The 16,990-nt window shown below is 41.6% G+C and overlaps 1 protein-coding gene across 1 annotated transcript in view; it reads right to left on the bottom strand.

The window, feature by feature from the left end:
• Positions 1 to 16,990, bottom strand: part of Aoah (acyloxyacyl hydrolase) — a 191,835-nt gene that overhangs the window by 113,659 nt on the left and 61,186 nt on the right. Inside the window, 1 exon segment of the mRNA XM_005369893.2 lies at positions 4,603 to 4,662. Coding sequence (XP_005369950.1) covers positions 4,603 to 4,662 — 60 coding nt within the window.

The raw sequence follows: 16,990 nt of genomic DNA, 5'->3' as shown, positions 1-16,990 counted from the left end.
GATGATAAACATTTCAGTCTTTCTGGAGCACTGAGATCTACAGAACCCCATGCAAGAAGCAAGATATTATGACAGCTTAGGATTCATCTTCCTATTACCCTGAGGACAGTAGAGAATTCTTGAATGGGTCAGATAGGGGACTATATATCTTAAAAGGATAGCTAGAGATGGATTTGCTAGAGGAGGAGAAGGGGAAGATCTCATTGGAGATGCAAGTTTGGGCTTTGTAGCCTTGAGCTACCTTGTATACCGTGTGACAGCCTCTACTTGCTAGATGGGAGCAGCACAAATCAGTTTCTAGACTGTACCAAGTGTCTCATATCCTGGGCTGGAGGTGAGGAACCAAGCTGTACCTGTTAGAAAATGCACTGATTTGACATAAGGTACAGGGCAGTGACAGTGGGAGAAGTGATGCTTTAGTAGGTTAAAGTCAAAGATGTGGGGTCTGATTGAGGTCAGAATAAAACAACGTTAGCATGACCTCATACAAAACACTGGTTTCAGTTTGCCGGCACAGACACATTCTGAGACTTAAATCAGCTGCTTTCAGGTGTTGGAGCTGCTTCTCTTAGTATTTACCTTAGTCTGAAAGCCTGTCTGATTATTCTAATGACAACGTAGAGTTCAACAATGATGATAACCAACACATGAAATTACACGAACAGTCTTATAATTACTCCACAAGAGGTACAATAGAATAGAATTTTATAATTGCACAACTGTTCATTGTCAAAATCCAGCTGGAAGGCTGCAGCTGCCTTTGCTATTCGTTGCACAGATACGGAGGTCAGGAAGTATGCAGTCGTCAGTGCAGCGTGTCCAGAGTCCTTCTGCTTCTTCTGTCCAGACAGGGTTATTCTCCTCTGATCTTTGTGTCACACAAAGGGACAGAGAGAGTTGTTCCCAGGCCACCTTTCCAACTCCAGACAGTGTACTTGCAAAGACAAACGGAGATGGACATGCAAGCCACACGGAAGTCCTTGCCTGTGCACCTGCCAGACCCCACCTTTCAGTGTGAACTTTGCTAGGCAGAGACAGCTGGTCTGTGAATGATGCAGAAATGGATTTAAAATTCTGAATTTGGCTGCATCCCGACTCATCAGAAAGGAAGGTGCAGAGTCTAGGTAATCCCTGGGGACAGTGCACTCTTACCAGCTTCCTTCACCAGATGGGAAGTGATGACGAGCAACAAACGGGTCTTGAATAAAGAACATGGGCTGAATGACATAAATGAAAGGTCAAAGTGTGTGTGTGTGTGTGTGGGGGGATTGAACCGTTTTCCTATACACAGCAAATCTGAAATTAAATTTCCAACTCAATTGATTTTCGACTCTGTGTGTATTATATTACCTGGATTTAATTGTTCTGGGCTGGGATGTGAACACACTTGAACACAGGCATGTGTTACTTCTCAGGTGACTATATTTGCCAGGTAGACCTGCGCTTAGTGTTTTGTGTACAGAGGCACAGGCTGTCCCCAGCATACTTCCATATCCACAGAGAGCAGTACAAAGGTTCTCAGTCAGGTTCAGCACTGAAGACTCCTGGTCAGAGAGCTGTCTGCACAGTAACTGGAGTGGATTTTGATGTGGGAGTGATTTCTTATTAATAAAGAAACTGCCTAGGCCCATTTCATAGGCCAACCCTTAGGTAGGCGGAGAAAACAGAACAGGATGCTGGGAGAAAGAAGTTGAGTCAGAGAGTCGCCATGGTTCTCCCACTCCAGGCAGACACAGGTTAAGATCATTCCTGGTAAGCCAGCTCGTGAGCTACATGGATATTAGAAATGGGCTAATCCAGGTGTGAGAGTTAGCCGAGAAAAGGCTAGATGTAATGGGCCAAGCAGTGTTTAAAAGAATACAGTTTCCGTGTAATTATTTCGGGTATAAAGCTAGCCGTGCAGGCGGCCGGGTGCTGGGGACGTAGCTCCGCTGCTCCTAATTCATCAGAGATTTGGAGATCTATGTGATGCATTGCCCGTGTACTAGCAACATAGAGAAAGTGATTGTCAAAGTCTAATGTGAGAATGAGAGAAACTATCCAGTTTGTGTAGGTGGGGGAGAGAACTAAGTAAGATATCCACACTTCAGATATTCTAAATAATTGGCTTATATTCTCACTTCTTAATACTCAAAATAATCTCCCAAGGAGCCTCCTTGACCCTTCCTGAAATCCATACCTTTTCGAAGCTTTTGATTCCTTCCACAGCACAAAACTTTTCCACAGTTCATATTTTTTTTAAAAAAAATTCTTTTTTTATTTTTGGTTTTGTTTTTCGAGACAGGGTTTCTCTGCAGCTATGGAGCCTGTCCTGGAACTAGCTCTTGTAGACCAGGGTAGCCTTGAACTCACAGAGATCTGTCTGCCTCTATCTCCCAAGTGCTAGCATTAAAGGTGTGAGCCACCACCGCCCAGCAAAAAGATAATTCTTTTATCAAAGATTAATTCTTATTTTTTAGTTAACTCTCTCTGTGTATCTATCTCTGTCTGTCTCTCTGTCTCTCTCTTTCTCTCTCTCTCTCTCTCTCTCTCTCTCTCTCTGTGTGTGTGTGTGTGTGTGTGTGTGTGTGTGTGTGTGTCTACGCGTGGTGTGGGTATGTCCTTGAGAGTACAATGCCCTCAGAGGCCAGAAGAGGTTGTCAGATTCACTGGAGCTGGAGTTACAGGAGGTTATACATTATCTGATGTGGATGCTGGGAACCAAATTGCAGTCCTCTGCAAAAGCAGTAGATGCTCTTAACCTCCAAGCCTTCTCCCACTCCTGCTGGTCCAGACTTTTATAGGAGAAGGCCGAGAGGAAGAGTTCGCTGGGTCTTGGCTAGTAGTTCTGCAGTTACACTTGCCATTAGGCAAAATTGATTACAGCCAATATTCCCTGAGTAGATTGTCAGACAATTTTTTTTTCTCATGATTTAATTCTGGAGTAACCACATTGAGAGAAACTTTGTGGAAGTTTTTTTTCTTAATTGTTGAACAGTCAATAGATGTTTTTTTTTTTTTTTTTGAAATTGGAATCCTGCCTCAACAATTATGTTTTCAAGTCTGGTGACAAAAAAAAATTGTAAAATCCTAATTAGTCTTTGAGGTTGTGCCAAGGCAGTTTGTGCCAGTAAAATAAACAATGCCCTAAAATAAGTCTTAGACCTGTACTGAGAAGAACAAAAGACAATCGCATTGTCTTCCATTCTGCTCAGATTTTTGAAGGTGCTGGTCATGGAGATTTCATGGTGTTTCTGCTTATTATTCAACATATTAACCTGACTAGATGAACTGGCCACTACTGACCTTTAATTATTCTGTGAATGAAGCAATGAGTGCTGAAGCTGACATTGTGATTGATTAGCCAATTCTGTAGGAATATCTCTTCTGCTAACACTTAACTTGGGTCAGCCTTGTTCATCAAAACTCATAGGACCTTTTCAGGTTGCCATCTGAAAATATTGTATAGGGTGCACAGAATAAAACTGCTTTTTTATTATTTAAATACATTTGGACGCCCTTTACTTGCTGTGTCTGGTCAGCCTTGACGTGAGTGATTTCCCTCCCCTTTGTTTCTTGGTTTCTAAATCAATACTATGAGACAAGTTGTCAGAGAGTGAATGATGAGGGAAGCTGGCAGGGAGGAGCCTATGACAATGCCTGTGCACTCTCCCTGCTGTGGAATGCACCCTCACTGCTGTGCAATGCATCCTCACTGTTGCTATGCACTCTCTCTGCTGTGCAATGCATTCTCACTGCTGTGCAATGCATCCTCACTGTCTCCATGCACCCTCCCTGCTGTGCAATGCACCCTCCCTGCTGTGCAATGCATCCTCACTGTCTCCATGTACAGCATTCAGCCTACTTTCCAGCTTCCCTTTCAACTGGGACTGACTTGCCCCACTTACAAGAATTGAAAGTGTAATTGCTGAGGCAGGATTCCAACGATTCCTTAGAAAGGAGCCTAAGTCAAACCCTTAGCTGGCTGGTTTGAGCTAAGCATTCTATCTGTTGAGAAAGAGTCATTATGAAGAGAGCAAATGGAGCTGAGCAGTGGTTGGGGTGGCTTCCCCATTCTTGGGTGCTAAGTCCTCTGCAGGGAAGAGGGTGCTTTGCCTATCTATTAGTCCATTTGCAGAAGATATTGTCTTAATCCCACAGCCGGAAGACTAGAGGCTCAGTGAAGTGAAACACTGCCTGATATCGTGCTTTACAAAGAGGAAGAGAGGAGGCCACAGCTCTCTCTAGAATGGTCTGTCAGAGGGCAGGACTTCCTAGCTTGGGGATCTCATGAGAGTATTACAGTAGAGGGTGATGGATGGGGCTGCTGGCATGCAGGGGGTAAATGACAGAGCCGGTGTTTGATGTCACAAAGCACATGACAGCTCCTACAGAGGAGACAGCCCTAAATGTCAGAGTACCAGGGCTGGCACTGCCCACCACAGAGTGAAAAGCAAGACCAAAACATGGAAATGAGCTCATGTTCCTGTCTTACTGTGAAGTTACTGTAGTGTTGCTGGGCTTTGTCCAGAGAAGCCTCTGGCTTTTCGAGTGTGAGAACAGGGCCCATGAGAGGAGAGCAGGCCAAGGAAAAGGCTGGCCTGCTGCCAGCTGATTGCTTACCATGGTTGAGGACCTCTTGAGGATGTGTTTTGCCTTCTCCAGTGTAAATTTCCAGGCCTCCTATGGAAGCAAAATGAGATGGCACCATAACTCCTCTTTCACCTGTGACTTTTCTACATGTCTTTTCTACAGTTAGAATCAAAGTCTACAAATCTGCAATAAATGAACTGTTCTACTATTGTTTGATAAAATAATTTACAGAAAGGCAATTATTGTTACTAGATGCCCTCATTAAGACTTTGTACCATGTGCTATGCTAATTACCTTTCAAGTGTCACTTCGTGCAGTCTTTACAACAGCCCTGAGAAACATCGCCACTGCATTAGATGAAGAAGGCAAATGTACTAAAGCCAAGAAGCTGGCTCCAGGTCAGTAAGCAGGGCTGGCAGACAGTTACCTGGACCTCTGTTCCCTGACATCCATGCACACTGGCATCCCTGAGTGAGTGGCCCCTCTGTAAATTCTGTCCCAAGCAGGTTATGGACAGTTCTGCAGAATCCTCCAGCACGGCAGGTGCAACCACTGTCAGATGAACTCAAACCATGTGTCATTTACTTTCTCCTCTCCTGGTTCTATATCTGCTAATCACACCTCTGAAGCATACATACGTCACAAATACCAAGAGTTAACTCACTGCTAGTGAAGGTAGTAATGAAACTCCAAGGACCATTTGTATTTGTAGGAGGCAAACAGGCACAACTTGAGGTTTGGGGAGAGGTGACCTCACGCACTGCTTCCCACCACTGGTATCCCAGACTCAGCATACATGTGCCAGTCGCACTGTCCCTTCCTTGGCCTGTTCCCCGGCTGCTCTAACATGTCCTGCTCAGTGACTGGCCTATTCAGTGGAAGAGTCCATTTCCTACTCTTGTATCGCATCTGAAGCTGGAGTTGGGGGTAACGCCCACTCTAGGTCTCTGAAAAAGCCATCTTTGTGTGGAAGCAGTGAATGTATTTGGAGGAAGGAGACCTCTGAGATGGAAACAACAGCAAGAGCGAGCCTCATGGGAGATATGGGCCTTGGCTTGGCCTTTTAGCAGATATTTAGGAATTGGGTGACTGTTAACTTTTGTATATTGTTTGATGAGTTCCTTTTCTTCACTTCAGGCCTGTGGTTAGGGTGGTGAGAGGAGTGGAATGACCTCCCACTTTGAGCTGGAGTCAGAGTGAACCTTTTAGAAGAAGCTCCCAAAAAGAAGGGTAGACATTGAAACCACACCCCAGTGTTTGCCTGAAATCCGGCTCCTTCGGCTCAAGGTCAGAGGACAGCAAGCATGTGTCTTAGGTCAAAGGCATAGGCTGGTGGGTAGCTAAGAGGGCACAGCAATAATCTGAGCAAAGATGACGTTCTCCAAGTGGTCTTGGTGTCCAGGGAACCTGGGGACAAGGCATGCTTCTTAAAACTAAAACGCTACTGTGCAAAAAAAAAAAAAATCAAATCAAATCAAAACCTGTGACAGTGCTAAGGCTTAGTGTGATGGTGCCATCCGATATTCTCTATGCAGCATGCCAATGCCACACCCAGTGTCCATTTGTGTCTACTGGCATCAGGGGGGACAGAATTAATGACAGTACTTACTTTTAAAACATGGCTCTCTCTGACAGGAAGACTGATTAGAGAGTGGCCCACTACAATTAACCTTAGTGAATTACTTTGGGCTTTTCCTAAGAATTCTGGAAAACCTGGAAATTATATACTTGTTTAAATTAATCTCCTCTGATGTGTCCAGTATGGCAGACACCGGATCTGCATGCTGATTTATTTTTTTTGGCCACTCTTGTTAGCCTCCAGCTCATTCTCTCCATGTGAATCTTCCAGGCCATGTCCTACCTTCTCCATGTCCCCAGCTTTCATCCAGGATAGATCCCCTTGCATGCTGAGGCCCATTTCCACATCTGCAGGGCCCAACACAATACCTCACCCACATGGCAGGTGCTCAGGAGATATTGAAATAAAAGCCAAAAAAAACCATTTCTATTTACTGTACTCCTAGTAATAAAGAGATGGTGGAAAGGGAGGAAGAAGAAGAGAGGGAGACAGAAAGGGACATAGAGAGGAAAAGAGAGGAAGAGGTAAAGGAGAAGAGAGAGGCAAAGGGAGATGGAAAGAGAGAGGGAGAGTAAGGAAGATGGAGCAAAGGGGAAGGGATAGGGAAGGAGAGGGAGGCAACAGGAGATGGTGGGGGAAGGAGAGAGAGGGAAGTAGAGAGATGGGGAATTGCTACTTTTGGTAGCTGCAGAGGAAAGAAAGAGGCCTCTGAGAAACCCTTATCATGTGACCAGAGCAGCCTTGAGACACCATGTTATTTGATCTAAAGTTCTTTATTGTTTGATAGTTTCATACTTTTATATAGTAACTTTTATTCCTTTTCATCCCCATTTCCTTCTTTCACCCCTCCCTTCCTTACTGGGTCTTTTCTTCCTAATAAGTCCCTTCTTATCTTCACTTTGTCTTCTTGTGTATGATCCTGATATGGGATTCCCCTCTGTATGCCGTGAATACCATTGGCTAATAAAGAAGCTATATTCCTGTGTATAATAGGGCAAGGTGGGAATTCCAAGCATATAGGGGATGAGAGAGTAGGCAGAATCAAAGAGAAGCCATGTAGCCACCACAGGAGACAAACATTGGACATAGGATGGAACCTTACTGTTAGGCCATAACCATGTGGCGGTATGCAGGTTAACAGAAACGGGTTAATTTAAGATGTAAGCGCTAGCTAGGAATATGCTATAGTCATTGGCCAAGCCGTGTTGCAATTAATATAGTATCAGTGTGATTATTTCAGGTCTGGGTGGCTGGAAAATGAACAAGCAGCCTCCGTCTACATGACCCACTTAGTTTAATTAGAGTTTCTTGACTGCACAAGGGTGAGAATTTATTGACTGAAGCAACAGTCACTGATCAGTGGCTAAAGCACTGAAAAACATTACTCCTTCACCCCCAGTAGTCATCAACACATCATGGCCCTTCTCACGACCTTCTGGTTCTTTAATTATTTCTACTTCCTGTCTAACCAAGTAAGAGAAAGACCTTTATAAAAAAAAAACTTTAAATTATCAAAGGAAACACAGAAAATACCAGAAGAAGGAAAGGCTTCCCTGATTATAGATTAGAATAATTAATACTATGAAAATTGTTTAATTGCTAAAAAGTCTATAGGTTCAATGAAATCTCCATTGAAATCTCAATGTCATTATCAACAAAAAAGGAAGAAAATTTTAAAATTAGTATGGAAACACAAAGATCCCAGATTGTAAAGTGATTGTGAGCAAAAATAGTACCACTAGAGGTATCAGCATACCTGATCTCAAGTTATTCTGCAAGGGAAATAGAATGTAGAATGGTTCGGGCAAAAAAAACAACAAAAAAAAAGTAGTTGAATAGAAGTCTCTGACACAAACCTATATAAATTTAAGCCTGATTTTGAAAAGAGATGCCAAAAATTGAAGAAAATACTGCTTCATCAGTAAATGGTTCTGGGGCAATTGTCTACATGTAGAAACATGTAAAAGAATTAAACTAGATCCACATCTCTCACCCTGTACAAATGTCATCCACATATGGGCCAAAGACCTTAGTGCATGCAATAGTGGAAACCTTTAAACTGTTAGAGAAAAAAGCAGGTAAAAGTCTTCAAGATACAGACATGGGCAAGGACTTTCTGAATGGAGTCTAGTTGCTTAGAAAATAAGGTCAATAATTGATAAGCAATTCTTTATAAAATTGAAAAGCCTCTGTACAGCAAAGGAAATAGTTAACTGAGTGGAGAGAAAGCCTGAAGGATTTGAGAAAATATTTTCTAGCTTTACATCTAATAGGGCATAGGTAGAATATATGGAGAACTCAAAAACCCAAGCAATGGAATGTATACATTTACTCGCCAGGCTAACTGGATAAATTGGGAGTTCAAAGAAAATAAAAAGAAAACCACAAATGGTCAATCAATACTTTTAACAGTGCTCAATATCCCTAACGACTGGGGAAATGCAAATTAAAACTACATTGTTATCCTATCTCACTGATGTCAAAATGACGGTCATTAAGAAAACAAGTGACAGTCGTGGGCAAGGATCTGGGCACAAGGAATCCCTCCTACGCTGCCGGTGGGATCACAACAGCCAGTCCTGCTACCTTGGAGCGCTGTATGGCTGGGCCCAGTCTGGGTGCCTAGCAAAAGGACTCCAAGTCAACACACCACAGAGATTCTTGAGCATGCACTGCAACAATGTCCACAACAGCTAAGCTATAGAAACAGCCTCGCTGACCATCAGAGGGATGGACAAAAAATATACATCTTATTCTTTCAGCCCTAAAAAGAGCAATGGATACATTAAGTGGTTCCTAGATTTTAAGTAGGTCAATAAATCATATATATAGATGGCATGACAATAGAAGTTAGACTGTGTAGGGGAACAAAGAGGATTATGGAAAGGGGGAGGGAGAGTAAGGGAAAGGCACAGGACCATAATAGGAAAAATGTGTCCAGCACACAATGCATACTTGTGTTAAAATACACTTAGGTCACATATTGCCATGTACAGTTAATATATACAACTATAAGCTTTTTAATTAAAAAACATTATTATGTTAAGCAAGAAAAATAGGGTTCCTTATTTTATATATCAAGAAAAGTAATGAAATATACCACAGTAATTGTAGGGGTGATATTCTCCCTTTTGCTCCTCTCAGTGCATTCTAATTTTAAGAATGAGGACCACTCCATTAATACATGTGAATTATTATTGTTGTTTCATGTTTGTCATAACACCATGTCAAAGATCCCCAGCTCCAGAGAAACCTGTACTGATTCCATGGTCCTGCCATGAGGCCAAGGCAGGTAAATCAGAGTGGTGCTGCATGGGGGGTTCCAGGGAAGGTGGGATGAGGGTCAGTGTAAGGAGGGAGTGAGAACATCTAAGGACAGACAGATGTGGACTCTAACTTGACCACTTGCTCAGTACCCACCTCAAAATTCAATTTACATGAACCAGAAGGAAAGTCCACAATTTGCTGAAAATTGGAAAAGGGTAGGATCCTGAAATTAGACATTTGAAGCATTTCTTTGAGATATGGTTTGGATGACACCATATTGAAGCAAAGAGGGAAGAGCCTGATTTTTAACCTATTTATGAGGAATAAGTGAAAGAACCTAGGCTTGAAACCCCATAGGCACTCCTAGGTTGCGGTGTGCAGAGGGGGTATTGAGTTCTAGCTTCAGTGTTACAGTGATGTAGAGACAGTCCCTCTGATTAAGTCTGCTGGGGCAGGGGCAATTTTGCATCTCTGCAGCTTCTTGACAGTTTGCCCCTGGAGTTTCTGCGTGATAATTGTGACTAATGTCTCAGAGAGCTGTTTTTGTATGAGATCCAAACCATGCTGAGGTGCTTTATTCAGCAATGAAGCCAAGAGTATAGGGAAGTTTCAGAAGATGCCCTGGATTCCACCCTGGCATCACCCCAGGACAGAGAAGGTTCCCTATTAACTATATAAGGCACAGATAAGGGTCCCTATATAAGATCATGGTTTTGAAGGCTCAGGCATGGAATACACGGGTGAGTAAATCTGCCATTTGATTTCAGGGTTAGTACAGCTGTGTGTAATGCTTGAGTGTTTAGGGGAGTGCAGAGATTATTTATTATTGATTACTACACTGTGGACTTGAGAAAGTGTGAGAAGGCTTATCAGTGGTCTTGCAGCTTAAGATGGGCTCTTGCTCAAATCTCTCATCATTCCCAGGAAGTGCAATCATTCCTGCTTTACAATGTAGTACACTCAAAAGGCAGGCAACTGTTCTGTTCTAGGATTAAAAAGCGTGTTTGGAGTCTGTCTGCTGTGGGATAACCCTTCTGTATGCCCTGAATATATGTTGTGCTCATTGTTTGATAAAAATGCAAGGCAGAGTATATCTAGGGAGGAAAGTCAAACTGAATACAGAAAAAAAGAAAACAAAGAAAACCAGCCCACAAATCACAATTCCAGAGAACCTAGATAACAATGAGGACCCAAAGAGAGACATACATAGATCTAATTTACATGGGAAGTAGAAAAAAAACAAGATCTCCTGGGTAAAATGGGAGCATGGGGACCTTGGGAGAGGGTTGAAGGGGAGGGGAGAGATAGGGAGGAGAGCAGAAAAAAGTGTAGAGCTCAATAAAAATAATAATAAAAAGAAAAAAGAAAAAAGAAAGAAGGGTTGAGCCAAGAGAAATGCAAGACAGTTGCCTAGGAAACAAGATGCCAGCAGACTGGTAAAAGCCATGGCAATGTGGCAATACATAGATTAATAGAAATAAGGTAATTCAAATGTAAGAGCTATTTAATAATAAGCCTGAACTATAGGCCAAGCAGTATGTAATTGATATTAAGTCTCTGGGCAATTTAGAAGTGACTGCAGGATGGGGCAGGACAGAAAAACCTCTGTTTATATCAGGCTATGGAAAGAGCCCAGAGTTTTTAAATTTCAAAGCCCACTTACCCTTTTCCTTGTTCTACAAAGCCGTTAATGTTGACAAAAACCAAGTTCCTTTATTTTTAAAGAAAAATCATAGATTCAGGATACATCTAGAACTGTCCTGTTGTATTGGTGTTCACTACTTTTAATGGCTCAGAGTCATCACTTTGGGTCTCTTTTAACGTTTATGAAGACATGTTGAAATGAGTCACCAGGTGATTGAGATGAAGATTACTAAATGAAGACCGAGCAAGCTCTGCACATTTTGGATTTCTACTCTTCCCATTGTCCAGCCAATGTTGCTGGCTTGAAGGCACCGCAGCACGTGCCAAGCCAGGGAGTGCAGAGCTGGAGAGTTGTGTAAAAACAGCTGTTACCTCCTTGCCTACTTTTGACAATTACTTGGGGAGTAAGACAGGCACACGCTGGAATGTGCGACAATGAGGAAAGTAGAGGAACATTGAGCTGGCTTCAGGAAGAAGCCGTTTTGCACTAAGTTTTCAAAGGTGGAAATGGGTGCAAAGATAATGAGCATTTTAGTTGTCAGGAAGATCATAAGGGTCCAGAGGTAAAATATATGGATCAGTATATTGAAAAATCCAGAGATTTTGGCTACAAAAGAAACCTGGACAAGCGAATGATGGCTAGCGAGTGGGAGGCATTGGGGCAGCACAGATCATGCTTTTAATCCCAGGATTCTGGAGGCAGAGGTAGGCAGATCTCCATGAGTTCAAGGTCAGCATGGTCTACAACAGGGTTATATTGCGAGACCTTGTCTTTATTCTTGAGTTGGAGTTGGCTATTAAGAGCTTTTAAGAAAGTGTATTATATTCCCTTATACCCATCCCCCACCTTGATACAAGTGATCTGATAGTAAAAATGAGAAACGGTGGGGCTCTTTATGGAAGAAGGAGGGAGGTAAATACAAAATAAGGTGGGTGCAAAGGAATAGCAGTATACAAGTTATCTGATAAAGAAAATGGGAAAACATGAGCTCCTTAGGGAAAGGGGAGGGAGTTAAATACAAAAGAAGGAAGGAGATGAGGTAAGTCAAACAACTTTAAGGATTTTTGGAAAAAGCCACAAGGAATCATACTATTAACTATTTGCCAAACAAAAAATAGAATCTATAATATACTAAGGCCCATGTGTAAATATACATATATTGTTTTAATAAGCTTTTCTCATCCGGGCTTATGGTGCTTCCTCTAAGAGCCAAAGGCCACCAGGCAAAACTCCAATATGAGACATGAGAGTCATCTTTGAGTTGTTGTCTAGGGTTAACATACAACCTTTTGATATTGCCCTTGGTAACACCCCAGGGGTGGAAGATAGTTGTCTATTGCTGAAGACAACATTACCTCAGACACAGAGCCCAGAGACCCCTTAACTGGAAATGATTTAAAAGCCCCCTCCCTGCGGATTCACTTTCATGGTACCAGAAGGTCCTGTGCAAGCTTCCCAGTGAGGAAAACAACCAACAATTCTATTCAACCATGATGCTGAAGAGCCACATCAAGGAGCAATCTGGCACTATAACCCTAAGGGTGCAATAATGGCACACATACATTAGAGGTAGTTAACAGCTCTCTAACTAGTCTAAAGACCCACTCAGCAGGAGGAAGACCATATCTGGTGCTGAAAGCCTAAGTGCTAATGAAATCATGGCCGTTGAGGAGAATCTACAGCCACTGATTTACTCAACTAGCATAATCCCTAAAAACAATATGTAAACATTTGTCATGATGTCCACATAAGTGTAGTCTCCAACCTCATCAAGGAAACATCTCATTGCAACAAAAATCACTACAGACTACAATCAATTAAAAATAAAGATCAAAGTGTCAAATCTAATAATTAATAAATTCAAACTGAACTTTTGCCTAAATACAGCAGATAATCTATATAAAACATTACTATTTTTCTACCAAAAAAAAATGTTGTGAAAAGTCAGAGACACTTCAGAAAGTAGCTTAGCTTACTTGTCCTAATGACAAACACACTGTAAGTAAAAATTTTAAAAAGTGGTATTTTTCCTTGGTAACCCTTGAATGTTGGATATTTGATCTCCATCTTTGTTTATAAAGGAGAAAGACTGCTCTTCCTTATTCTAAAAAGTTATACTTTAAATTGGAATCCGTAGTCTAACGAGCACTTGAGCGAAAGGCAGGGCATGGAAAGTGGCCAGATAGGAAAACTGTGGAAGGGAGATAGGATGCTACTTCCCACTCAGCTATAGCATCTATCAGACAATGTAAGCAGCAACAAGAGATTTGGTCTTCCATTTGAACATTCACTTGATTCTGGGGTTAGGCAAGGCTAGATCTTTTCAGATCCTCTTATTTTCTTCAGCTGGTTATCAGGTTTTCTTATTCCAACCTCAAACCCTCTTCATCTATTTAGCATCCTTATGAGTGGGTTCCTAAGGAAAGCATCACACAGACTCACAAAGCAATAAGCTTCAGCCTGAACACATGGTTCAAAGAGTGGATGGTGCTTGTGAATTTGAGTCTCAACATTGGCCAGTTGTGGAACCTTGAGCAAATAACTATAGCATCTTGTCCTGCAGTGTTTCCCTCTATAAAATGTAGATATTAGTAACAAAATTGTAAACACGACATTAGTTTGGCATCAGTGCCAATGACAACAACTCTGTCTTTTATCTTGGGTTGCTATACCAATAGACAACTGAAAGAATGGCAATGATTGTGTTAACCCATGTAAACTCATGCTGTTTTTCAATGATCTTGAACCTTAGAAAAACAGTATTATAGTTTGTGCCTTACAAATGAAAAAGAGACCCAAAGATTTCACAATTGAATGAGTGTCTTTCTGAAGGCAGAAGCAAGACTGACTCGGGTTTCTATGCCAGCATCTTTTCCACCACTATCGTCCCGATTTCCAAGAATGAAATTTTAACTGATATTTTAATTCCGGCAAGAAAATCGGACCCATGAGGTTTCACCAAAACATGGTGAATGCCAAGTACAACGTCAGATAGTCAAGCGAGAAGCTTGGTTTCCTTTGTCAAGAAGTCATGTATCTGGGTAGAAATTCAGGTAATCCACTTGCGGGTGTGCACATGGATGAGCGTGAAAGGCAGACAGCTTCCTTTCCACCAGTCATTTCTCATGCAGCCATTCAGTCCATTCACCGATCTCATAGATACTTGCTGAATATCTAAGCTATGTTGTTTCATGAACTGTTTACTAGTGCCGTAATGAGACACCGAAGATTCTATAATATGGGGAGAGCTTGGCAGTAAACTGCTGTTAGAATACACTATGGAAAGTAATGAGTATTTCTATTTTATAGATGAGATAAGCTGAGGCTTAGAGGGAATAAAAACTTTATCCAAGGCCACAGAAATGATGAATAACACAGTCCAAATTTAATTCAGATTTGTTTTGTGCATGACCAGTGCTTTTCACTTTGTTCTGGGAGATGTTAGTAGGTGAGGTAAAACAGAAAATAAAAGGAAGTTTGGGAACTCTGGGATCTAAATCCTTTTGCTAGAGAGTCATGGAATATGTCAACATGTTCATGGTTTTGCAGTGCTTTGTGGGGAGTGGTATTATAGAGATTGATATAGAGTTGGAGATAGTGTTCTCCAACTGAAATGCTTTAGCCATAAGCACTGGGCCACATCAACTATGACCGGGAAATATGGAAAAACAACAGTAAACAGAGGTTCTTAGGCATCTATATTGTGCTCCTTGACACTGTAAAAGATTGGTGATTTGGATAAGACACAGTCTCTAACTCATCTTCCTTGTGTTCCAAGATGTTAAAGAACTAGATTCTGGGGTGTGGGAATGAAAAAAGTAAAGATAAATGGTGTTGTTGGGCACACGTTTCTCCAGTGACAATTTTGTGATGGAGTTCTATGCAATCAACTAGAGCAGCAGTAGGTGTGAAGAGTACCCAAGGTGTCTTTGTTCAGTCCCTGCTTTTGACAGCAGTGACAGATCTCCACAAAGGAGAAAGCCTCTGGGAAGGGAAGCGATGATGATTGAGAAGGATGGAGTATTCTAATTGTGAAGAGCATGCGGGAAAGAAGAGGTTTGGGGGTGGGGAAGGATAGCTCATTTACTCTAATGTTTTTCTATAAGTTTATGAGAACAGGTTTTCCCTTACACCCAAATTAAGAGTACAAGTTTACCTTTAAAATGACGCAACATTTAGAAGTTGCTGTATCCAAGGTCATCACTGTTCCATCAAGGAGATAAGACCATAGATGACAATAGCATAAGGCAGCTCAGTATTCTGAGTGCTTGTGTGCTCTCTCTCTCTTAATCCACAGGTTGAAGCTCTTATTCCAGTGGGACTCTGGGGCTGTGATTATGTCATGAGAGTTCAGCTGATACAGGGGATTTGTGATCTAAGACGAAGGCATTCAGGTGTGGTGGCTCACACATGTAATCCTAGCACCTGTGTGGTAGATGTAGGAGGATCATGAGTTTTAGGCCAGCCTGGGCTAAATGGGGAGACCCTGTCTTGAAAGAACAATATCAAATAAACAAAACTGAAGAGGCTCTCACCAAGAAATCCTCTTTCTTCTCCACTTGATGCTATAACAAGAATCTGTATTCATCGGGGGGATGAATGGCATCCTGATATTGGATGTCCAGATCTCACAACTGAGAAACAAATTTCGGTTACTTGTAATGTATGATACTTTTAAATGATAGTTTTAATTCATTATTTGAAGACTTTATACTTATATATAATCATACATTTTTATTGGTTTTTATTGAGCTCTACATTTATCTCTGCCCCCTCCCTACCTCTATAATTATACTTTTTTATAGCATCCCAAAATGACTAAGAAAAGCATACTAGAAACAGCCAGTCAAAAAGTACAGCAAAGGACTTTGAGGTGATTTCCAGTAAGAAGAAATACCAAGGCAAGATATTCCATGCTTGTGAGTGTCCATCTCATTCGGGCAGCCTGGCCTTTGGGTGGAATTTGCAGGTGTATTTTTATCTGTGTGCCATGGTATCACACAGTGACTATTTGCCAATACCCAGGATTTAGCTTCAGCAAAGCCTAGTTTCTTTAACGGTCTGACATTTTCCAGCTCTGATCGGCATTTATGACTTTAAGATAAATAGAAAAATAAAGTCAAATTCATGTTGTTTTCTTTCAGAATAAAGTATTAGGAAAGTGGGAGAAAATGCCACTCCTTTAAAAAATGCCTTCTCTTCATTACTTACTGCCTCATCTTCAAACAGATCGCACTGACAGCTGCATTCACGTCTTTCCTGCTCATGCTGTACGACATAGATAGCTTCAAGTACTGTTGGCATCATGGCTATCACTTCCTTTCCTTAAGCAATGCCTTAAAAAGTAATTTACTCAGCACTTTATCTGCCCTACTCCTTTCCAATCATTCATTGACTTTATCAGTATCACCACTGTGCTGGTTAAGCTATATCATCAACCTGACTCCATTGAGGATCACCTAGCAGACACATCTCTGGGTTTGTGAGGGCTCTTATACAGAGGGTTAACTATGGGGTGACGGTGTACCATCCTATACACTAAATAAAATAGGGAAAAGGAAAACCTGTTGAGCAAGAGCATCTGACTCTCTCTGCTTCCCGACTGCTGACATGACTTCTGGGACTGCCTCAGGCTTCCACTGCCATGCCTTCCCTGCCGTGATTGGCCATAACCTCTCAAACCATGAACCTTCCTTCCTTATGGAGGAGCATAGCAATGAGAAAAGTAAACAACAAATAAGCACCAGGACCATTGCGACCTATATTACCATGAATTTTTTCCTCTGCTTGCTTGCTTGCTTGCTTTCTTTCTTTCTTTCTTTCTTTCTTTCTTTCTTTCTTTCTTTCTTTCTTCTTTCTTTCTTTCTTTTTTCTTTCTTTCTTTCTTTCTTTCTTTCTTTCTTTCTTTCTTTCTTTCTTTCTTTCTT

This window comes from Microtus ochrogaster, unplaced genomic scaffold, assembly GCF_000317375.1.
Source record: "Microtus ochrogaster isolate Prairie Vole_2 unplaced genomic scaffold, MicOch1.0 UNK66, whole genome shotgun sequence".
NCBI lineage: Eukaryota > Metazoa > Chordata > Mammalia > Rodentia > Cricetidae > Microtus > Microtus ochrogaster.
This window is presented reverse-complemented; position numbering and strand designations above follow the sequence as displayed.